General features: G+C 50.9%; 1 protein-coding gene across 2 annotated transcripts in view; it reads left to right on the top strand.

The window, feature by feature from the left end:
* Positions 1–10,530: 10,530 nt before the first annotated feature.
* The window catches only part of DSP (desmoplakin), a 47,719-nt gene continuing 33,712 nt past the window's right edge, over positions 10,531–24,537 (top strand). Inside the window, exons 1-2 of one of the 2 annotated variants that reach the window (XM_089333442.1) lie at positions 10,531–11,066; positions 23,571–23,673. In XM_089333442.1, coding sequence (XP_089189568.1) covers positions 10,858–11,066; positions 23,571–23,673 — 312 coding nt within the window. In that variant the 5' untranslated portion in view covers positions 10,531–10,857. The remainder of the gene's footprint in view (positions 11,067–23,570; positions 23,674–24,537) is intronic. The other variant, XM_051855854.3, reaches the window with a different exon arrangement.

The raw sequence follows: 24,537 nt of genomic DNA, 5'->3' as shown, positions 1-24,537 counted from the left end.
TGATAATAACAGACAAGTATGCAAAAGAAAGAAAAAAAATATTGATGCTCAGGGATGGGGATTTGCAAAGGAAAACAAGTTTCTGCTGATCGGGCTCCTTAGGAACGGCCGTGTTAAGGCGCTGGCCTCCACGCTGGCCTCCACGCTGGCGTCCCACAGCACAGCGCCTGGGTTCGGCCCTAGCTCCACCTCCACCTCCACCTCCAGCTTCCCGCTCACCCACACCCTGGGAGGCAGCAGTGAGGACTCAAGTATGATGGCCCCTGCCACCCATACCGGAGACCAAACCGAGTTTTTCACTTCTGACTTCAGCCTGGTCCAGTGCCAGCTCTTGCAGGCATTTGAAGAGTGAGCCAGAGGATGGAAGAGAGAGACTGATTGATTGATTGATTGATTTTCCATCACTGGTTCACTCCCCAAATGGCCACGACTGGAACTGGGCCAATCTAGAGCCAGGAGCTTCCTCCTGGTCTCCCATGCAGGTGCAGGGGCCCAAGCACTTGGGCCATCCTCCACTGCTTTCCCAGGCCATGGAGAGCTTTCCCAGGCCTGCAGAGAGCTGGATCTAAAGTGGAGCAGCCGGGAATAGAACCGGTGCCTATATGGGAAGCCGGCACTACAGGCTGCTTTACCTACTACACCACAGTGCTGGCTCCTTAAGCATTGCTTTTACAAATAACTTTACAACAGCCTTCTTTCTACTCTGTGTCTCTATAAACACACTCATTTTCTTAACAATCATTTGCGATGATGACTTTGGGATCAAGACACATTTCCTGTTAATGTAAGTTCCTCTTACAAAGGTAAGTCCCTGTATAGTTAAAAAAGGCAATTTTAAAAAGCCTCCTTTTCCATATTACGTATTTTTCTCAGGGATACATGAAATATTCACAGAAATGTGGATTTTTTTTGTTGTAACAAGACAGTGATTCCTGTTCAAAATCATGAGCTATTTTCTCTTTATTTAGGAAAGCAAAATACAAGTTTGTTTAGAGATGACAGATGACACTTTTCCTGTGTGTCTCGGTGGGAAAGGACCTGCAACACTTTGTTCAATTCCACCTGAAGCCAAATTGCTAAGCAGTTAAAACTGAAGGAGCCGTCAGACAGGTTTCGCGAGAATGAGGTGTACCGGCCCACACCCATCCTGCAAGACAGAACTGCTTCGTGCTTTGTAGAAACGACAGAGCTGGGCTGGCACTTCTCCTCCTATATTGGAAACCTTTCTGTTTCATGCATGGTTTAAACGTTTCAGGTTGAAAGTCTGCAAGTGAGCAAACAAAGCACTAATGGGATCAAGTGGGGTTCCCTGTGGAGGACAATCCTTCAGACTTTTTCTTGCTACAGGGAAACTTTCTGGTCTGGTTGTTCTCTTACATCGTGAAGAGCTGGTTAATGAAACCAGAAAAAACAGCCCGGCTCTCTGACAGCTTCCCACGTAAGACTGGCTCAGTGATCGCTGAAGGCTCCAGATGGAAGCCCTCTCCTGTTTCTGCCGTCACAGCCCTGTGTGGGGGCCCTGGAAGACCCCTAGGGAACAGCCTGGTTCCTTAGGGCAGGATGGTATTCCTAAGCATGGTTGGGGATTATTGTAAACCGCCTTCCACCAAAGCGTTGCTCACCGCCTCACCCTTTGCCCTTCCCATCCACACTGAACACTGTTTGCCATCGATGTGCAAAGTTCTAGAACAAGGGTGGGTCACTCCCAAGGGAAGCTGCGGGATCTCACCTTGCCATTTCCAAAGGACCTTTCCAAAAATCAAATGCCACTAGAAAATGCTATGCACCTGTAAAACGACGACAGCAAGGTGAGGTTGGAAAATGCCTGTGCTATAAAGCTATAAATCAAGAAACTGAATGCAACTTGTGTATAGACTCTAACCACCAATTAGGTAAAATATTCACTGAGGGGAAAATCTCCCACAAGTGTGTAAGCATGAGTGCCTTGTCTGCTCTGTATAGTTATAGATGAAATTTTCTTTGCCTCTTTCCATTCCCCTCTGCCTTGTCTGTACCTTTAGCTAACATTAAAAAAAAAAAGATTTATTTATTGGAAAGACAGAGAGAGAGAGAGAGAGAGAGATCTTCCATCTACCAGTTCACTCCCCAGATGGCCACAATGGTCTGAGCTGGGCAGTCTGAAGCCAGGAGCCAGGAGCTTCATCGGGGTCTCCCACGTGGTGGCAGGAGCCCAGGCACTTGGGCATCTTCCACTGCTTTCCCTGGTGCATTGGCCGGGAGCTGGATAGGAAGTAGAGCAGCAGGGACAGGAACTGGTGCCCATGTGGGATACCCACATGGCAGGAGGTTGCTTTACTTGCTATGCCACAATGCCGGCCCCACATATAGACACTTTGTAACCAGGAGGGGAAAAAAAACCAACTTCAGGTTCATTCTTTAAATAATCCCTTTTGTTCTGGGTGAGCTCTCAGCCTGCCCCTTTGTGGGCTGGGGCCCTGACAAGGTCTCCTCCTGGCCTGTTTTCTCAGGGGAGGGCGTGAGGAGGAGTCTGAGCAGGGCTTCTGCAAGATCTGTGCTCTTACAATGGCTATCAAAACAAAGGAGCCAGCCAGCGAAAACTCCGGATCAGGAGCGGCAGTGGAGACCGAAGCTGCCCTGTTCCCTCAGCTCCTGTCTACTCGGATGCTTGCTTTCTGTGTTTTATGAATACCACAGTTGGTTACTTCCTGCTCTAAATGTGAAGATCAGCAAGGGTAGGACTTTGGGCATCCTCCTTATTCGTCAGTCTCCCTGATGCCAACACGTCTCTCTGTAGCACAGAGACAACGGATGTGCAGTAACCACTTCGCGATGATGAGATGTTTGTGCAACCTACGGAAGCCCGGGCATTGGAAAGACGCTCGCTCCAGAAACAAGCTTACGTTTTCCTTGCTTCCCCTCCCACCCAAAGTTAAATTTCAGATCGTTGATGGCTTTGCTTGCATTTTGATTTTATGTTTGCTGATAAGCCCCTAATTTTATGTATATCAAAGAATCCCAGGGCTGGCATTGTGGCATTGTGGGTTACGTTGCTGCCTGTGACACCAGCATCCCACACAGGCACTGGTTTCTGTCCCAGCTGTTCCACTTCCAATCCAGCTTCCTGCTAATGTGCGTAGGAGAGCAGTGGAACGTGGCCCAAGTGCGTGGGCCCCTGCACCCACGTGGGAGATTTGGATGAAGCTCCTGGCTTCAGTCTGGCCCTGCCCTGGCCATTGCAGCCATTTGGGGAGTGAACCAGTGGAAGGAAAATCCAAATATCTTTATCTCTCTCTGTCTCCCTCTCTTTCCCTCTCTCTGTAACTCTGCCTTTCAAAGAAACAAAACAAATCTTATAAAAATAAAAAGAATCCCTCATTTCACTTTTTTTAAACAGTGCAAGTTGTACCCAAAAAGGAAAACAAACAAAAAACCAAATATAGTTGTACCTTGATATTGGCAGGGGGTTGGTTCCAAGATACCTAAATCTGTGGATACATCAAATGGTGTTGTATTTTATAACCTATGTAATCCTTCTATATACTTTATTCATTTTTTAAAAAATTAATTTGTTTATTGAAGTGGGGGAAGGGAAGAGGAAGAGGAGAAGGGAAGAGAGAGAGAGTTCCATGGGGTTGGTGCTGTGGCAGAGCAGGCTAAGCCTCTGGCTGTGGCACTGGCATTCCATATGGTTTGAGTCCTGGCTGCTCTTCTTCTGATCCAGCTCTCTGCTTCTAGCCTGGGAAAGCAGTGGAAGATGGTCCAAGTGCTTGGGCTACTGTAACCACATGGGATACCCAGAAGAAGCTCCTGGCTTCGGATTGGTCCAGCTCCGGCCTCTGAGGCCATTTGGGGGTGAGCTAGTGGATGGAAGACCTCTCTCTCTCTGTCTCTCCCTCTCTCTATCTGTAACTGTACCTCTCAAATAAATAAATAAGTAAATTGAATAAAATCTTTAAAGAGAGAGAGATCCCATCTGCTGGTTCACTCTACAAATCCCTGTGATGGCCAGGACTGGGCCTGGGTGAAAGTGTGGAAACAGGAACTCAATCCATAACTTGAGCCATCCCCACTGCAGCCCAGGGTCTGCGCTAGCAGGAGCAGAAGCAGCACCAGGTAAGTACTGAACTCAGGTACTCCCGCATAGGATGCAGGTGTCCTAATGAGGCCCAACGACCACCCCGCCCATATTTTTAAAAGTCACCCCTGGATTATATATAACACTGAATACAAAGTAAATGCCACCCCAAGAGTTGTGGTGCTGGAGTCTTAGCACAGCCCACTGTGTGGGTAGTAGAGATGCAGTGGTTCTACGTGTGGATGTTTTCCGTGAGAGCTTGCTTGCACCTGCCAGTGAGGAACCCGCAGGGCCCACGGCACCTGTGCTGGACCTGAGGATGTCAAGATGGTTGCCTCACCTCCAGGAGCATGAGTAAATGCAACCAGAGAAGCTCTGCGGGGCGACTTCTGCAGGGCAGGCGTGTTACTTTCTAGTTCCTGCAAATCCAGACAGCCCGTGTGTCTAGTGGAGGAAGACATAACCCTTAAGACGGTGTCTTGGTTTACAGCTGACTGTTAATCACTGCTTTGAAAGGTGCTCTTTCATGCCTGACTGCACAGGAATTTTCACACAGTGGGAAGAGCACTAGAAACAGACAAAATCCTGGTATTTTAAGTATAGGGTAACTCCACGTAGTTTCTTATCTGGGGACCCACTGTTTTCTTTTAGGAAAATGTGGGTTTTGTGGGCTGTTAGCTTGGTGGCTGACGGAGTGGGTGTTGCGGTGCAGCTGGGGAAGCCACAGCTTGCATCCCACACAGGAGTGCTGATTCAAGTCCGGGCTCCTCCTCTCTAATTTCGCTTCCTGCTAATGCATCTGACAGGGGAGATGACGGCTCGCATATACGGGTCCCTGCTACTCACGTGGGAAACCTGATGAAGTTCCTGGCTTCTGGTTTCAACCTGGCCCAACCCTGGCTTTTGTAGGCATTTGGGGAGTGAACCAGTGGATGCAAGATCCATCTCTCTCTCCCTCTCTCTGTCACTCTGCCTTCCAAATAAATGAATAAACCTTCAAAAAAAAAAAAAAGTACTGGTTGAGATGCCTACATTTCATATCAGAATCCCGGGGTTTAATTCCTAGCTGCAGCTCCCCACTCCAGCTTCCTGCTAATTCACTCCCTGGGAAGCAGCAGGTGATGGCTAAGTAACTGGGTTTCTGCTACCCATGTGGAAGACCTGGACTGGGTTCCCAGCTCCTACCCTTGACCCTGGCCCCGCCCTAGCCACTGTGGGCATTTGAGGAGCAAATCAGCTGTCTGTCTCTCAAATAAATACGTACAACGTATTTTTAAAGTGTGGTTTTTACGTGACAGTTGATTGTAGAAGTGCTTCTGGGTGCAGAGCATCAGAAGGTGGGGGCCAGGAGCAGTGGGAGTTCTGGCACCACCATGGTTTGTTTCTGCTGCTGAATGTCCTCAGAGGGTTTCCTTTGTAGAAACAGTGCTGAGGATCTAAAAATGTTGCAAATAACTGGCATAAAGTTCTTTGAGACAGCTGCATGAGAATTCTCCAAGAGGCCTGAGGAACTGCTCATCACTGTGTTCACGTCCCTACTAGCACATTATAGATGCACGTGGTACATGCCCGTGACTTCCGCCAGTGAAAATCTGCACCTTCACTAGGGGGGACACCACAAGGCTTGTGGATAAAAGGGATTAAAATATAAGTTTCTGTTGAAATCTATGCTTAACATGGAGTTGGTCCTCTGTATATAAAATCAAACTAAAAATGAACCATAATGAAGAAGGAAATGGGAGAGGGAGAGGGAGAGGGAGGTGGGATGGGAGGGTGGGTGTGGGGGAAAGAACCACTATATTCCTAAAGTTGCATCTATGAAAAAATGCATTCATTAAATAAAAACTTAAAAAAAATAAAAGTTTATTTTGGTGCAGAAGGTTTTGAAACCCATGCACAGTTTTTCTGTGAACCATTTAAGGACGGCCCGTACCATCCCAGCGTGGTATACAGCTTGACAGCCCTCCACAGTCATGCTCGGAATAGGAAACCACCAGGGGTACACTGAAAATGTTCAGTTCTTTCACTCTTGTATTTATTGACCAGATGGCTTGCCCACGAGAGAGTTGTGTAGTTTGGAGGGTTACAAGTCTCTTGGCCAAAGGCATGGGTGGCCCTGGTGTGGCACCCATATCGTTGGCACCCCTAACCTCCAGTCTCCCATCTCACAAACCTGGGCTCCTAATGAAAAAGAGAACCAGACGGAAGAGTGTGGTAAATCCCCACTATCCAACCTACCCAATGAAAGGCAGTTGAAAAACATCCCCTTAAAACACAAATGATAGCGCACTTTGTTAGCTATCGCCTGTGCAAAAATGAAACAACAGCAATAATACCTCATCACTGTGCTGACAGAAAGTGTACTTGAGATCTTCCCCTCAGGTGTTTAATTTCTAAAATGGGGGGTGGTGTTTGCCACAATAGGTTAAGACACCAAATGGGGTTCTCACTTCCAGAGAGAAGTGCCTGGGTTCAAGTCCCTGCTCTGCTTCCAGTTGAACTTGGCAGGTTATGGCTCAAGTCCCTGCCACCCAGGTAAGAGACCCAGATCAAGTCTCAGGCTCCCGGCTTCCACCTGTCCCATCTCTGGCTGTTACAGGCATTCATGGAGTGAACCAGCAAATGGAAGACCTCTTTCTGTGTCTGTCTCTTTCAAATAAATACATATAAATAAATCAGAAAAAATTATAAAGTTAACTACTTTCCCTGTTTAAAAATTTTCTGTTTACAAACAGAAAAATTCTCCTGAGGGAGAATTTTACCAAGGGAAATAAAGATAACTGGGGTTTATATGTTTCTGAATAACTTTAATGATTTATCAAACTGCTTTCTTCGACAAAAGCTTTGAATAATTTCAACAATTTTAGCTAGGAGAGATCAGTTTTACAGAGGATTCTAATTTGTGTGTGCAAATAGAAGAGCAAGGGGCAGGTGTTTGGTGCAATGGGCCAGATGTTGCCTGGGACATCAACATCCCGCACTGGACTACCAGAGTTCAAGTTCTGGTTCCACTTCTGATTTCCTGCTACTGCACATTCTGGGAAGCAGCAGGTGACAACTGGGTCCCTGCCCCCACAAGGGAGACCTCGATTGAATTCTGGGGTCATGTCTTTGGGTTGATCCAGTAATGACTGTTGTGGGCATTTGAAGAATGAACCAGTGGATGGAAGATCTCTCTCTGCCTTTCAAATAAATAAGTAAATTTTTTTAAAAAATTGAAAAAAATCAAATGGAATAGTAGGAAAGAATATGCACTCACATGCCTGGGTTTCAAATAAAAAAAAACTTATTTATTTGAAAATTGGATTTATGGAGAGAGGGAAAGAGCGAGAAATCATCCATCCGCTGGTTTACTCCTCAAATAGCTGCAACGGCCAGGGTTAGGTCAGGCTGAAACCATGAGCCTGGAACCCCGCTGGGTGGCAGGGGCTCAAGTCCTTGGGCGGTCTCCTGCTGCTTTCCCAGGTGCGTAACCAGGGAACTTGGTCGGAAATAGAGCCGCTGGGACTGGAACAGGGATGCCAGTGGGATGCCAGGGTCGCAGGTGGCAGTTTAACCTGCCACACCACAGCATCAGCCCCAACTTCAAACTTTTGAACACCAAAATAAACACACTTATCTTTTAATTCTGTTTTCCGTGAACTTTTTGAAATGCCTATATGTGTGTGTGTATCCTACTACTAAAATTTTAATTGTCTGTCATTTTAATAGGTGTTCCAATCCTAGCCTCTGTTTTTAGTTCTGATTTATTAAAATACAACTCCCCTGGCAGGCAGAACAGTTGTTTTAACTCATGGGGCTGCAAATCTTTCTCTGACAAAGGGATATCACTTACCAACAAACAGATATGAGTGTTCCCACGGGATTTTAGAGCAAGTAAATGACTCCTTTCAATTTCACCGAAATCAAGGTGTTCTGTTCAGTTCTAGAAGTCTGCTCAGGATATGCCAGATGGTTCTTTCCTAACTCCAAGGTCATTTCGAAGGTGAGCCAGAGAGAAAGCTGCCCGAGGTGACCTCTGTATCAGTACAAGGGCCCTATCTACAAGTGGCAGGGCAAAAATAGCTACCTCACTCGGCTCAGCGAACGAAGGCTTTGCCAGACTTCGGTTCTAAACTTTAAAGCATCTGTCAGAAACCAGGAGCTTTTACACCACTTAGCTGTGCCCCGACAATTCTGGAAACGTGCCACTGTTTTTGTAGCACACCTGGTATGGTGTTAGAATGATTTGTTTTCTCATTATAGACTTTGATCTCCTACAGTATAACAAGAGTGCTGCCTTATTCATTGCATTGATGCTACAGACGTCCAATAAGGATGAATGCATGTCCGATCAGTAGATCTAAGTGAATGAATGTTCGGTGCTCCCAAGGGGGAGGTTTACTAGTTCACTAAAAGGATAAAGACAGAAACTCCAAAGGTTCGTCTTCAACAAGAGCCTTCGGTTTAACGGGTGGTACCTGTAAGCTTTATGCAACCTTCCCCGGTCTCATTTGTTCCTCACTGTAGATCCAGAAATTTGGCAGAGCAAGTATTATTGTTTCCACTTTGCACATGAAATTGGACTCTAGCCCACGTCAACTGTAGCATCAGGATCAGAACTCTGGTCACTTGAGCCTGAACCTTCACCACCACATGAGCCAGCCTAGACAGCCAACGTTGTGTGTGTGTGTGTCTGGATTCCATCTCTCTAGCATGTTCGTCTACATATTTCATTGTCTTACCTTCCTCCATCACCTATAGAAAGACAAGTGAGAGGCACTGTCTCCCCCATCTGCGGGTCTGGCGGGCTGGAGGCCTGGTGTGTCTTGGGGAACACCTCCAGGAGTTTAGAGAGCAGTAAGGGTCCAGGAGGCAATGGCAGCCGGCAGAGTGTAACTGGCAGGTTGCGATTTTCACCCCTTCCCATTTCGTAACCAGATGGAAGAGCTCTGAGCCTGGGTGCTGTTTGGCTGAGTTCCTGGGTGCCCAATGGGAGCCCCTTGGCTCAGAGGAACTTCTGTCATCACTGGAGGTGGTTCACAGATACGTGTGTTGTTTTTAAGAAGTCTGTGCAATCACATGTGCTTTTTAAATTACACATTACTGGAAACAAAGGAGTCCTTGAATTTTCCAAGTTGAAGCTTTACTGTAACATTTTTTAAAGACAGGTGACTGTGCCTTTGTGTTTTGCAGAGTCTGGCCCTGGTTCTTCTACATAGTAGGTTATAGTCACGTGCACACAGAGGGAAACAAGCCTCAATAAAAATCTGTAGGGGCACCTCCCAGTCAGTGGATATTATGGGCTGTCTGTGCTGAGGCTGACGGGCAGCCATGGGTTCCGATTCAGAAGGAACACGTCTGTCTCTCCATCAGTGTGCTCCCATGAACACGAACACTCAGCCACACTCGCCTTTGTTAAGAACGAGAGGAGACTGAGACAGAATTGGTGGAAACGGCTGGGGTGTTGCCACCGGTGAATTTTTGATCTCCTGGTCTGTCTGGCTGGTTACCTCTGCCACCAGCGGTGGAAGAAGACAGGACGTTTTGTCCAAGATTGTGTTCAAAGGTCAAGGTGTCTTCAGAGGTGCTCATGCCAATGCAGTTGGATTTTTGTTTCTCAGTTCAGAAATATTTTAGAAATACATGGTATAAGAAGGCAAGTTGGCTGGCATTCTTTGAGCAAATGAGAAATACTTAAAGATCTTTACAGTTTCCCAAGTGACTGAAACAGCTGCTAATGGACAGAGTGGCCAGGTCTCCGGCCGATGGAGGCTTCGGCGCGGCTCACGCGCAGCCATTAAACGGGAGTGGCCCAGGAACGAGGCGCTGGAATGTCCTGGCTCCGATGTACTCCTCTGTGCCCAACGGGATGTTATCTGTCCAGGGTTCTCAGGCCCCAGGAGGGCCTGGGCCGCCCAAAGGGGGCCGGGCCGGGGAGTGGGGAGAGCGCACCCAGCAGCCGCGCCAGACCAGCAAACCACCTTTCGCGGAATGTACAAACTAGGTCTGCAATCCTTACAATCTCCGGTTTAAAATGACCCTCCGTGTTGCAAAGAAAAGATATAGCCGCGTACACTCTCAGACCATCCCAGGGATGAGGGCTGCAGACATGGGTGGTTTTCACATGTCAGAAATCAGACTTCAGCAATTTCCCGGATTACGGAAAAGTCCCAAACAAAACCAACCCCTCCCGTGCTGCGCGTTCCCTTCCCCAGCTGGATTCCGTCCCGTCCAAGGATGAGCAAAAGCAAACGATGAATGAGCAATCGTGCGAGCGAGCGAGCGAGCGAGCGAGGGCCCCTTCCATTCCGGATTAGCCCACCCGACCCCGCCCTGGGGAGCGAGCAGCTCCTCCAAAGCCCGGCCCGGCTTTCGGGGCCGCGCGCGTCCCGGGGTCGCGGGGCCCCCGCCCCTGCTGCCGGCCTCGGCGGCGCCGCCGGGCAGCGGGCGCAGGCGGGGAGGGGCGGCCCGGGCGCGTCGCTGACCGCCGCGGGGGGCGGGGGCGGCGGCCGCACCCCGCCCTGGGAAGGAGGCGGCCAGGTGTGGCCTCGGCGCCGTGTGCCAGCGGGGAGGAGACTCGCGCCCCCGCCGACCAACACCAACACCCCGCCGCGACCCAGCTCCTCTGCGCCCTCGCCGCCCTCCGAGCCACAGCTCCCGCTCCTGCGCCGGACCGGAGCGTCCTCGCCGCACTCCGAGCGCGCGTCCCGCAACGCCCCCGGCCCCGGCGGCCCGCCCTCCCGGGACCCCCAGCGCCATCTCGGAGCCTGCCCGGCGCATGCCTCGGCGCTGAGCCGCTCTCCTGAGCGCCCGCCGACATGAGCTGCAACGGAGGCTCCCACCCGCGGATCAACACGCTGGGCCGCATGACCCGCGCCGAGTCCGGCCCGGACCTGCGCTACGAGGTGACCTACGGCGGCGGCGGCGGGGGTGGCGGCAGCGGCGGCGGCGGCGGCGGCGGCGGGGGCCCGGGCCGGATGTACTACTCCCGGCGCTGCACGGTCGACCAGAACTCCGACGGCTACTGGTGGGTACCGGCCCGGGAGCCGTGTCCCGGCCGAGCCCCACGGCCCCGGGGCGGGCAGGAGACGGTTCTCCTGCCGCAGGTGCCGCGACGCCGCGCGCGGGCGCTCAGTTCCACCTTCCTGCTTCCAGCCGGAGGCCGGAGGGGCGCGGCGCGCGGGCCGGCGTCTCCAGGTGCCCTGGCCGGGCCCGGCGGGCAGGCGACGCGGGCAGGAGCGGCCCGCACTCGTGGAACCTGTTCCCTCGGACTGTGATCAGAAGTAAAAAGAGTAAAGGAGCGAGAGGCGGCGGCCACGGGGGCACGGAGCGCCCCGCCGTCTGTGCGGGCTCACCCCGAATTCCTGGTCAGCCCGACGGATGGCGTCGGTGTGGGGGCCTCGGCCGCCCGCCGGGGACTGGCGAGCTCACCTGCGGCCCCGCACCCAGCCCTTTGTTTCTCGCTTTGAAAGAGCGACCCCGGGGCCTGGTTGGCGCAGCGCCGGCTCGGGGTCCGCCCTCGGGTTTGGGTGGTGTTGGTGGGGGGTGGGGGGCTGCGGAGGGGAGCGCGGCCCCGGGCCCAGGCCCCCGGCGAGGGGTCGTGGGGCGCGCGGGGGCAGCTCCGCAAGGCGCTCTCCGCCGAGCGTTCCCGCCCGGGCCTGCGCGCCCCGCGCCGGGCTTTGGGCCCGGAGGCTCGGAGCTGACCCGCAGGACGCGGTCCCGGGGCGCCCAGGCCCGCGGCTGGGCCAGAGCCCCCGGAACACCCCTGGGGCAGTTTGGATGGAGTTGCAGCTTGTTTTCCGCTCAGATTCGCTTGTTTATAACCGGATCGTATCGATCATTTATTCTGTCTCTCTGCGAAACAAATTGTCCCAATTTTTGAACAAGGGACTCTTGGGGGTTTCCAGGGCACTTGTGCCAAGCAGTAGGAGGAATGGAAACTCGGCTTTTAAAGTTGAGGTCTTTACTGGCCATTTAAATCTGAGCCTTTTTCTTTTTTTCTCGCAGTCTTCCAGGATTTGGGAAGCGCAACCTTTAGGTGTGGATTGCACACACATGTTTAGTGCTTGATAAACTGCTAGCCTCGATTTCTTCTAAGTTGACAGGAGTCGGTTCAGTGAGTTAATATCAGTCTCTAGGCTTCTTACGTCTTTTCGAGAGGAGATTTTAGTTAGTGCATTCCCCGGCTCGGGGCTTGCAGAGATACGAGGTTGCAACGTGTCTGTGGGGAGGCTGTCCGCCCTCGTGTGGAGTTTCTTGGGCTCTGGTTTATAAAACTGTCAAGTGCTACATTCCCCTGGGCAGGGAAAAGACCCCAGGGGAAGATTTCCCTACGTGGAGGATGCTTTCCCTCTCCCCCCATCGCTGCGGTGTCCACAGCAGCGGGGCGTCCGGCCGGGCGGCCTGAGGCCCTCGGTGGTGGTCCTTCCTGTCCGGAGCCGAGCCTGTGCGGCCGGGAGGGGTGTAGCTGCCTCCCTCACAGCCCGCGAACGCTGACTCTGCAGGCGCTGGGCCGCGCCGCCTGTTTTTCTGGTTAAGTCAGAGTTTGGTGCGCAGGGGGCCTTTGGCTCTGGCGTGCGCCGCCTCCTGGCCCCTCCCACCCAGGGAGCCCTTGCGCCCTGCTGTCTGACCCTGGGTAGTGACGACGTCACAGGTGCTCTTTCGGAGCAGGAGTTTCCTAAGGAAAGGGGTTTGCTGTTTTTTTTTGTTTGTTTGTTTTTGTGTTTTTTTTTTTTTTTAGCACAAAAATCAGTAAGAAAACTGCTGGTTGGATTTAAACACATTGATTTCCAAAAACGGCCGCTTTGTGGGCTGAATGATTTAGCTTGTCCTTAAACTAGCTAGATGGCGTGTAGGGACTCAGCTGTCACTCTGCCCCGTGTAGTGACTGGAAAACATGTCTGTTCTGTCTGTCCCTTGCACAGGCACTTTGAGGGCGGTATTAGGTCTCATTTGTGCGGTAATTCGCACCCCTCCCCCTCCCCCTCCCCCATCTGGCCTTTGTATCTTATTTTTTTAAGGTTGGATGGAGTCTGCAGCTATGTAATTTAACAACTTCGGTGTACGATTTTGTTAATTGGCCAGTGGTCACGCTCGATAATATACATAGTTTTGGAAGATGTACACTTTGGGTTGTGCTTGTGTGGAGCACTGTGTTGTTTTGAATTACAGCAGAATGATTGTAGTCTTGTTCCTGTAGCTACATTTCTAATTTAAGGTGAACTTTGTTACCAAAGTGGCGAAGCCCAGCGGTTAGATCTTTCACGGATGACTGTGGATTTTGCAGGATTAGAAGCCGAGTGAAGTCACTAAGCTGCAGAAATATGGGGCTGTAACATTCGTGCTGACTTTTCTCCAGAGCTCAGCATTGCAGAGCGGAACACTAGTCGATGCCCTTTTTAAATAAGTTTAAGTTACTTTTCATAATTGCAGTGTATTTGGGAGAAAGGACACAGAGCCTGCGCAAACACCACACTAAGATGTGCCCAAGACCCCAGGGTCCACTCCCTGAGAACCCAGGGCCCCTCCCCTTGTCCTCCCTGGGCCTTCCCAGCTGGGCTTTGAGACTGGACAGGCCTGTGATGCCGCAATACCCCCAGCATCTCGAATTCCACGTACTCATTCTGCAGGTCGGTGCTGGGCACCTGCTGCACGCATTGCATGAGTCAAAGGGACGACAGAGACTTTTCAAGAAGACGGGGACGCAAGGTCCAGACTGTGGATGGGCAAGGGACACGAGATCCAGGAGTCGCCCTCAGGAGGAGCCCAGAGAACACCCGTCATGGGGCACTTGTCAGGCTTCGAAAGGAAATCTGGCTTTGCAGTGTGCCAGTGGGTGAAGAGGGCCGGGCAGAGAGCAGCCCCCAGGGCAGGGGTGAGAGGGTGAGAGAGGTCTGAGGACCACGACGCAGGCTCCTTTCTGAGTGTTCACTGTGCGTGGGGAGGCAGCAGGAGGCAAAGGGCAGGAGCCTTTTGGGCCAGAGTGTAGGAGACCTTGAATGCCACGAGGCGGAGGGGAGCCAGCCCGTTGAAGGTGCAGGCTACGCCAGGTGGCGTGGAGTGGGAGGGACTGCGGGGAACCCTTGCACCTGAGAAGGAGGGCGATCCTGAGCCTGCAGCAAGGTGCTGGGCGCGTGGGAAAGCAGGCGCACCCAGGCGGAGTGACAGCTTCAGCTGGGACATGGCGTGGAGGAGGGAGAGTCTGAGCAAACAGGCTCTGTGCTTGGTGACTCAGAGAATGGATGCTCTAAATACTTTTTCTGGGAAGTGATTGCAAATTTAAGCTTCGGGTTAGCTTCATGTGTGGCAGGTAGCCCTGACGTGCTTATGAAATCTGGTTACTTCATAGATTTTATAAAAATACCAGATCTGTGGCCAGTAGTGGTTACCATTACCTGGCAAACAAGCGCCAATGCTGGGCCAGGGGTACTACGTACGTTAGCTCACGTCTCACGGTAAACTTAACCAGTTTACAGAGGGCAGAGTGAGGCTAGGGTCCTCACACAGGGTCCAGGTGAGTGACTGAGCTGGATTGGAATCCAGGATGCCACAGGACCCAAGAAAAAAGATCTTTGTCATTAGGATTCATCTTTTCTACTTGTAAACTTTGCGCTTAACCTGAGTTTCTGTTTCTTTTTTCTTTTAAGATTTATTTATTTATTTGAAAGAGTTACAGGGAGAGGAGAGACAGAGAGGGAGAGGTCTTCCATCATCTGGTTCACTCCCCAAATGGCTGCAATGGCCAGGCTGGGCCAGGCTGAAGCCAGGAGCCAGGAGCTTCCTCTGGATCTCCCACGTGGGTGCAGGGGCCCAAGCACTTGGGCCATCTTCTGCTGCTTTCCCAGGTGCATTAGCAGGGAACTGGTTCTGAAGTGGAGCAGCTGGGACTTGAACTGGCGCCCATATGGGTTGCTGGCACTGCAGGCCGTGGCTTTACCTGGCTGAGCCACAGCACCGACCCCTCTGTTTTTAATCTGTTGTGTTCCTGGGAAACAATTATCTGATAACCATTATATTCTCTTATTAGCACTGTTGTAGGATTTTCATCTGTTTAGGGGGAAAAAAGGACAATAGGATTCTGCATTAAGCTGACTAATTGTTGGTCAGATCCACTGAATGAGACAAAAGAGCTTTCCACAATATTTTTTTTTCTCTAAACGCAGACATAGTTTCATTGTTGTTCAGGTGATTAAAATGTCTTAGGAAGGAAGAAACTGCTGATGTCCCTGGTGTTTCAGTGCTGACTTGTTAGGGTGGAGCAAAGGAGTGGGTGTGACCGAGGGAGTCTCGCTTGACTCTTAGCTAACCAGTCTTTCCGGATGTCGAGGTTCTAGAAGGCTCTAGAAGGAGCATTTCAGCCTGGGGGCCTTGGTGCTCCAAGCTCAGAGCATTGCCACCCCCACCTCCCCCCAGTGAGCTGGCCCATTGGTCCTGCCTCTTGCAAAGGGTTGAAGCTGTGGTCCCTCAGACCCCAAGGCTCAAGCAGCCAGCCATTCCTTCAAAGAGACGGCCCATAAAATGCTACTGTCAACCAGCGGCATCTTGGGCTGGAAGGGACAAAGTCTTTCAAAGACCTCATGAATGTAAAATCCACGTTTTGTGACAATGAAGACACTTTAATGAGATGAGGCTGCAAACAGATCTAAGGGTTTGCTTGGAATAAAATTTTTGACACAGACAGGACACCCCTTGCTACATCTGGCACCTGGGGGTGGGGCAGTGGGAGGAGTTGGCTTTTTGACAGACAACCAGACAACTTGTCTGATTTTTTTTAAGGCTTCAGTCAAATAAATACAAGTTTTTGCATAGGGAAGTAATTCAAAGTAGAAATTCCATTTTGGCATTGCATTTGAAAGGACCGGATACTCAAATGTTATTGCCACTTCATAAAAGATCTTTCTGTGAATTTTCTAACCCCTTCAATAGATTTCTTTCATGTTGTTAAAGTGTGCCATTCATGTTGTTAAAGTGTGCCATTCCCTGAATTGTCTCAAACGGTTACTGTTGGACCTTGAGAATGCCTCACCCTGAACACCCAATTCACTTCTTCCTTGTCTGTCTTTGCCCTGCTCACCCCAGGCCCGGTTTGCTGCAGGATGTCCTTCAAATGATGGACTGGGGCAAAGGCAAAAACACAAAAATGACATCGCAGAACCAAGTTGTAAAAGCAGGAGCTGCCCCCTCCACTCCACCCCACCCCCCGCCCCGCAGTGGGAGCTCGTGAGGTGGGGAGTTGGCTTCTGCCACCGGAGGTGGGCGTTCCTACCTGTGGCAGGTGCAGAACCTCTGGGCTCCGCGAGCGGGGGTCACATGGGACTGTGCCACTGGAGGGGACAGAGCCGAGAGGGCATAGTCTGTCCCACCTCCGGGTCTTGAAGTTCACGGAACACGAACTGGCAAACCCGGGGTGTAAAAACAGACAGGTACCCCGAAAGGAAGCAGCAGGTTCATGAGGTTCCACAGCTCCTGGCTGCCCTCTTCCCACACTTTGTAAGAAGAGACGCCCCTTTTGCTTGTAGTTGGGGTGGCGCTGGGAGAGCTAACTGCACCCCCTGACCGAGCTCTGGGAATCAGGGGAGTGAGTGGTAACCTCCTCAGCCAGTCTTCTGTCTGTTTCCTCTGCCTCTCCAAGCCAAACACACAGGCACTCGGTACTTCTGTGTGCAGACCCAGCGTCCCCAGGTGTGGAGGAGTGGAGGATGACTAAGGTGTGGGACTTTGCTCCCCAGGAGCCGTGTTGCCAGGTGTGTAAACAGCCAGAGCAGAAGTGGAGGCGGAGGCGGAGGCAGAGGTGGTGTCTGATGGGGCAGGTGGCGCCTCAGTGGACTGGTGGGGCTGTAGTGGGACTGGTAGGGCTTTAGTGGGACTGGTAGGGCTTTAGTGGGACTGGTAGGGCTGTAGTGGGACTGGTAGGGCTTTAGTGGGACTGGTAGGGCTGTAGTGGGACTGGTGGGGCTGTAGTGGGACTGGTAGGGCTGTAGTGGGACTGGTAGGGCTTTAGTGGGACTGGTAGGGCTTTAGTGGGACTGGTAGGGCTGTAGTGGGACTGGTAGGGCTGTAGTGGGACTGGTAGGGCTGTAGTGGGACTGGTAGGGCTTTAGTGGGACTGGTTGGGCTGTAGTGGGACTGGTAGGGCTGTAGTGGGACTGGTAGGGCTTTAGTGGGACTGGTAGGGCTTTAGTGGGTCTGCAAGGATCGGCATCGTCCTGAAATGTAGAAGGAAAGGCATTTTTTCTTTTCATGTAAGAGCCTTTGAAGAAGTTAAAACATTAAAACTTTATGTGGGAAACACCTTGAATGTTATAAAGAGCTGAGCAAATAGGCCTTGGGATCCATAGCAGTGCATTGTATAATTATTATAACATCCGATACAGAGTTACCAGTGTGTCCTGGCCATTATCCCACGAACCCTATTACAAAGAGAGAGACACAGGACCCCCGTTGTGGCACACGTAGAAGACCCTGTGTTGATTGAACCAGCAGAAGATGGAGGAGAGGGGGAGAAGAAAGGGGGGAGGGAGGGAGGGAGGGAGGAAAGGAGGGAGGGAAGGAGGGACCCAGTGAAAAGAAAGTATATCCAAGTGTGTATATCCAGGTGTCTGATGAACAGGGCATGATTCTATAGAATTACTTTCATAATACAAAGGTAACTTTTGAAAGTATTACTTTGTAAGGCATGCCTCTCTTCAGAACATTTGTTCTGGGTAGTGGTTGTTAAACTGCTCCCTCCCTCGAGACAGCTAATCCTGGAATCTTACTTTCTGCTACTCACAGGTAGGCACGACCTGTCCCGGGAGGGAGATCCAGGACGTGTTTTCCTTTCAGCACAGCCCAGGAAGGGATCTTTATGCAAACATTCGGAACCATTATTTGTTTAAACAGGTTTCAGAATGAACTTTGAAAAAAATGTGCTGGCAGGTTCTTAGCAATTTGAATCGCTGGTCTTGGCGAGTCTGAAGATAAACAGTTTGAGAAGAGTGAAAACCTTTCAAGGATGATGCTTTGTCCAAAGTCAGCATTTAGTTTTAGAAGTCAATGTTCTTTTGCTTGATTTGACCCAAGTGAAGTTTCTTATTCTTTAAAGCTTATGAGGTCACCTTCTTCCAAGCCACTGAGGTGGAATTGAGCACTTTAACCACCTTGAGCCTTGTCAGTTCTGTTCCTAATAAAGTTTTAAATCTCACCACCCTGAATAGATGTAGCAGTATGGAATATTTCTGAGGTCAGAACTTTTAAAAAGTCCTTATTTGATTGCAAAATAAGTACATTCATTTCCAAATTATTTCTTCATGCCTGGTAGAATTTTGCATTTTCCCAAAGTGCACTGTGTGAATTGGAGAGAAAACTTAGTAGCCATGAACCACGGCATAGACTTTCAATCTATTTTCAGTGAAGAACTTTCAGAAAATAGGAGTTACAGGATGAGTGAGCTGGAGAAAATTTAGATATCAATTAGCTCAATAGATGAAAAAATGGAGGCGTAAACATTTTCTGAGATTAAAAAAGATCCAAAATTATATGGCTGATAACAAAACGTGATCTGACTCACAAAGTTTTCAGCTACACAGCACTTCTAAAACACGCTTATGCTTCGCTCCTGCTGCAGAACCTGTCTCTGCACGCCTGGCTGGTGTGTGTGTCCTGTCACGCCGACCTGCAGGGCCAGAACCCTTTCCACCAGGGCCAGCCAGCTCTGTGTGGGCCGATCCGGCTGAGACAAACAGACTGAAGCAGCCAGGGCATTCTCTTGTCCCCAGCCACTGAACCCCGGTTGGCCCCAGTCTGTCCTTTTTGGTGGCCTGAGCCATTTGCAAGGTGTCTGTCTGGTTCCCTCTCTGGCCAAAGGGTGATCTTGGCACACCTCAGGTTGAAGTGGGGGTCGTTACAGCTGAGAGATAGAATTGGGTCTTGCCCTCCGGATCAGACAAAGTCTTTACCTGTGTTCAGTAGTCTGCGCCTTATCCGTGGTTTCATGGGCTGAAATAGGAGTGGAAAATTCCAGCAATAAATGATGCGTGAGTTTAAATAACTTTTACTATGGTAAATTGTTGTGATTGTTCTATTTTAGTATTGTTCATCTCTCTCTCTTTTTAAATTTGTATTAACTTATTTGTTCGAGAGGGAGGAAGACACAGTTCTCAACCGCAGGCTCATTCCCCAGATGCCCACAACGGCTGGGGCTGGGACAGGCTGCTGCAGGCAGCTGGTCTCCGCCGTGGGGGCAGTGACTCAGCCATTTGAGCGTCACTGCTGCCTCTCAGGCTGTGCGTTAGCAGGGAGCTGGAGTCAGGAGCGTAAGCCGAGACTCGAACCCAAGCACTCAGATGCGAGTTGAGGGCATCTCAGCTGTTATCCTGATGGCTGGGCTGAGTGTCTGTGCACTCCCACTGTGCACCTCTTGCCTCATCTAACTTATCAATTAAACTTTATTGTAGGTCCCTATGTGTAGGAAAAAATGTAGTATATACAGGGTTCAGGAACTTCAGTTCCCGGTGTCCCCCGGGGGCCCTGGAAAGGATCCCGCCTCGAAACGAGGGGACAAATGTATGAGATGAAATCTGGTTAATCCGTGAACCAGCGGATAGAAGCCCTCTCTCTCCCCTTCTCTGTCTGTAACTCTGCCTCTCAAATAAATAAAATCTTTTTTTTTTTTTTTTTTTTTTGACAGGCAGAGTGGACAGTGAGAGAGAGAGACAGAGAGAAAGGTCTTCCTTTGCCGTTGGTTCACCCTCCAATGGCCGCCGCTGCAGCCGGCGCACCGCGCTGATCCGATGGCAGGAGCCAGGATCCAGGTGCTTTTCCTGGTCTCCCATGGGGTGCAGGGCCCAAGCACCTGGGCCATCCTCCACTGCACTCCCTGGCCACAGCAGAGAGCTGGCCTGGAAGAGGGGCAACCGGGACTAGAACCCGGTGTGCCAGCGCCGCAAGGTGGAGGATTAGCCTATTGAGCCACGGCGCCGGCCAATAAAATCTTTTTTAAAAATGCATTATCAACGGCCTATGAAGTGGCTTACTGTTTTCAAAGTTCGGGTGCGTGTGGGTGAGGGGAAGTGGACAGTGGACGAGGTGCCTTGTTCCAGAAGTGTCAGCTGGTCCCTAGCAGAAGGAATGTCTTCTCCAACTAGGAAGAAGGAGTAACAGATAGAGACCACCCAGCCGTGTTTTAAGCTCACACAGAATTGCTCCCCCTCCCCCTTTTTATGGATGGAATTTATTCCTAAGTGTCGTGTAACTCTCTGGGAGTTTGGTACAAAGAAGCTGGTATGTTTCACATTTTGTTGTCAAATGGCTTTAGTCTCATAAACTCACTTTAACAAGTCTCGGGTGGGTGTGGTGGTACAGCAGGTTAGGCTACCACCTGTGACGCTGGCTCCGTAGTGGAGGCTGGTTTGGGTCCTGGCTGCTCTGCTTCCCATCCAGCTCCTTGCTCCTGCGCCTAGGAGGCAGCAGAGGATGGCTCAAATACCTAGGTCCCTGCCTTCCATGTGAGAGACCCGGATGGAGTTCTGGGCTCCTGGCTTTGGCCTGACCCAGCCCTGGCTGCTGTGGGCACTTGGGAGGTGAACCACTAGGTAAAAGATCTCTTTCCCCTTCTGTCTGTTGCTCTGCCTTTGAAGTAGATGAAAGTCAATAAACATTTAGAAAAAAAAATTTGTATGCACGCTTTGTGTATTAATTCACAAAAGACTTTCACCTCCCTGCCTCTTTTTTTTTTTATCCTTTCAAATACATTTTTATTGGGATACTGGCAGATTTACAGAAGAGTTGTCCTTATAATAAAGTGCCATCAGGGTACCTGGTTCATTTCCAGTAATGGGCTTCCTGGCTCCCAGCTTCAGCCCCAACCCGGCTTCAGCTCCTGTGGGCATTTGGGAAGTGAACCAGCGTCTAGCTCTTTGCCTCTCAAATAAATAAATTAAATAAAAAAATATATTTTAATACAGAGTCTGTATATGTCCCATCTGCCTCCAGCCTGCGGCCCAGTTTCTGATGGTTTCTTGCATTGACACACATCGTTCCATCATTGTACTCAGAGCTGTCGCTTTCGTCCAGCCCCTGGGGACCGGCATTCTCTGTGGCAGTCGTTCTGGGAGACAAGCTGTTGAACAGACGTTGTAAGCGTGTCACGGGAGAGGTGCCCCTGTCCCCTTCCAAAGGAAAACCAGTGTAAGGACACGGGACCTTCTGGATTTCCTTGTTCACACTGGGTGCTCAACAAGCTCTCCACGTGTCGTCATTTCTTCCCTTGTCTCTCTGGCCTCCTGTTTTATAACAGGTGTATCCCGGGAAGGTTCTGATTCTGCCCGCTGGAATGTTGCACAAGTTAGGACAATAAATGGAGTCTCTGCAGTACGAGCTGTGCCCGATTGATTGCCGGTCTCGTTGCGAGTGGGAGAAAGAGGCCGGTGCACTGGCTGGGAGGCAGGGGCGTTGTCCTGGTTTTGATGGGTGCAGGCTCAGGTGCCCGTTGCCCAGGCCTGCCTGAAGGACTGGTGTCATCTCTGGGAGCGGTTCCTGGGGAGGGCTGGCCTCCCCTCCCACCGCCAGCCAGTGCCGACCTGTTGGGGAGCCTGGATTGCAGGGCGGGACTCCAGACAGGTGGTAGCAAAAGAAAAAAAAAAAGTGCTTCCCTCGGGGAGATGATGCATAGTCAGGCTCCGTGGGAGAAGTTCCCACATTCTTGCGATCCCACCCTGTCCACACATAATGCAGCCAGTGTTGCCAACGTTTTCTTTAAACAGTGAAATCCTTTCTTTAACACACACACACGCACAGGAGAAAGTCCAGTCAGACGGCCACCAGACAGACAGAAACAAGCCCAGGCTGGCTGTGGGTGAGGGGTTGGGGTTTCTGCAGCTTCTCCTGGCGTATCTGTGAGAATTTACACTCGTTGGGCACTGATCTGATAACCTTAACTCGTCTGGTAAGCTGTGCACCGGCATAATGTCTCTTGACAGATGAAATACCAGGACCGTCTCAAGTTCCGAGGTGTGGTGCAGTGGGTTAAGCAGCCACTTGGGACACCGGTTCGAATCCTGGCTGTTCTAGTTCTGATCCAGCTTCCTGCTGATGTGCCTGGAAAGGTAGCAAAGGATAGCCCAAGTGCTTGGGTTCCTGCCACCTGTATGGAGACCTAGATGGAGTTCCTGGCTCCTGGCTTCAGCCTGGTCCAGCCCTGGCTGGTGGGGCCATTTGGGATGGAAAATCTCTCTCTGTCTCCTTCCCTCTCCCTATACCCTCCATCCCCACCCCTTTCTGTCACTCTGTCTTTCAAATAAATAAATAAATCTTAAAAAAAAAAAAAGGGAATGTATTCTTAACCTCACCACCTTTTTAATCTTTAGACTCTGGACCATCTATAACATCCTTCTTCAGCGCCACTGTACTTTTTTTTAAAATTTTTTTATTTTTGTATGAAAGGCAGAGCTACTGAGAGGCAGAGGCAGAGAAAGAGGTCTTCCATCCCCTGCTTTACTCTTCAAATGGCTGCAATGGCCAGAGCTGGGCCAGGCTGAAGCCTCCAGGAGCCAGGAGCTTCTTCTGGGTCTCCCATGTGGGTGCAGGGGCCCAAGCACATGGGCCATTTCCACTGCCTTCCCAGGCCATACTGGAGAGCTGGATCGGAAGTGGAGCAGCCGGGACTAGAACCATGGCCAAATAGGATGTCGGCACGGCAGGTGGTTGCTTTACTGGCTAAGCCACAGCTTTTAAAGCTCCCACCACACATTTCCCAGGGAATGGCCCCATTAGAAATGTGCACTGAATAAGCCTCTTCTTGGGGCAAAACTAACCACCCGAGCAGACCCTGAAAGCCAGAGGGGCTTGTTTTTGAATGAAAGATGTTTCCATTTCCCATCACTGTCTCACTCTGATGGCTTTCCTGTGGGTGAGTTTCATTGCCGTTTCACAGAATGCTTTTGGAGACATTGCTTCTCCCTCCTCTGGTTTTCCTGAGCCAGACTTGCTGGGGGAAGTCTCCCCGCTCAGTGTGTGGCCGCCACTGTGAGGCCCCCACAGAGGGGGCCTTGGCTGCCTGGACCCCTGTGGGGTGGGGGAGGGGTGCTATTTCTGCTGATACCAGTTCTCACCAGAGTTGTCTTTTTTCTTTTTTCACAATGCAGAGGAATATTTCTGAATTGGGTTACGGGTCAGGGTGGGAGCAGTGGGGGACATTATTGGGCCTGACTGGTGGATTTTGGGAACGTTCTATGGATTAGGAAATGGTATGAGATCCACTTTACCGTCCCCGGTTTCGGTAGTTGTGCTGCAGTTTTATGTGAAGGAGCATCTTCATCCTAGGACACATGCTGTGATAGTGGGGGTAAAAGGCCCTGATTATTCCCGAGTGATGAAATCTACACACGAGGGTGGCAGAGCACTCAGGACTGGGCAGTTGGGCATCTGGTGAAGAGTCAGCAGTATTTTTGTCCAGCTTTTTGCAACTTTTCTGAAAATTTCGAATTATTTCAAAATGGAAATTTTTTTAAAAAGAGCGATCTCATGCCTGGATTCCTTGTGTTTGCCTCCGCAGCCAAACCGGCACGATGTCCAGGCACCAGAACCAGAACACCATCCAGGAGCTTCTGCAGAACTGCTCGGACTGCTTGATGCGGGCGGAGCTCATCGTGCAGCCCGTAAGCTCGCTGTCTTGTTCCCCCCACCACACACACCCAGCCACCGCTCTCCCCTACACACCCCCCCGGGTCCTGGGTTAGCACCGAGTCCTGCTCCTAACCCAGACGTCAGCTGCTCAGCCCAGGCCGGCCCCTCCCCAGCCTGTACAGATGGTCTTTTCCAGAACAGACTAGAAAAAAGGGAGGTTGTCTTGGTCCCTTCTCTGAGGCTAATCACACAAGACCACAGACCTGATAAATTATACAGGGAAGAGTTTGGTTTTGGCTTCGTGATTCTGGTCCAAAGCCAAGAGCACGTGTCTGGTGACGGCCGTGTGGCTGGTGGAAGTGGGGCCCCTGGCGTTTATAGTAGACCCGTTCTCAAGATGACCGTCAACCCACTAATCACCTCTGCAAGGTCCCACCTCTGTCTGTGTCATAACGAGGATTACATTCCCACGTGAGTTTCGCAGCTGGACAGACTGTATGGAAACCCTGGCAGATGGGTATCTCCTTAGCCTAGGTGGAGTGTGTGTGCAGTGTTCACACACAGCAGGTGTTTGTACTGAAGGTGGCCACCCTTTGGGAGTTGCAGACATTTATTGTTACAGATGTGACTTTGCTGTACTTTCTCTCCTAGAGATGCAACCTGATGTGTGCCCTTCACTGGCCTGGGATGGATTATCTTGTGCCCCATTGGTTGTTTTTGCAAGGGTGGTGGAGAGAAAAGAGAGAAAGAGAGAGATTTTTTTTTTTTTTTGGACAGGCAGAGTGGACAGTGAGAGAGAGAGACAGAGAGAAAGGTCTTCCTTTGCCGTTGGTTCACCCTCCAATGGCTGCCGCGGCTGGCACACCGCGCTGATCCGATGGCAGGAGCCAGGTGCT

Source organism: Oryctolagus cuniculus, chromosome 5 (assembly GCF_051225735.1).
Source record: "Oryctolagus cuniculus isolate XC-2025 breed Fujian yellow rabbit chromosome 5, ASM5122573v1, whole genome shotgun sequence".
NCBI lineage: Eukaryota > Metazoa > Chordata > Mammalia > Lagomorpha > Leporidae > Oryctolagus > Oryctolagus cuniculus.
This window is presented reverse-complemented; position numbering and strand designations above follow the sequence as displayed.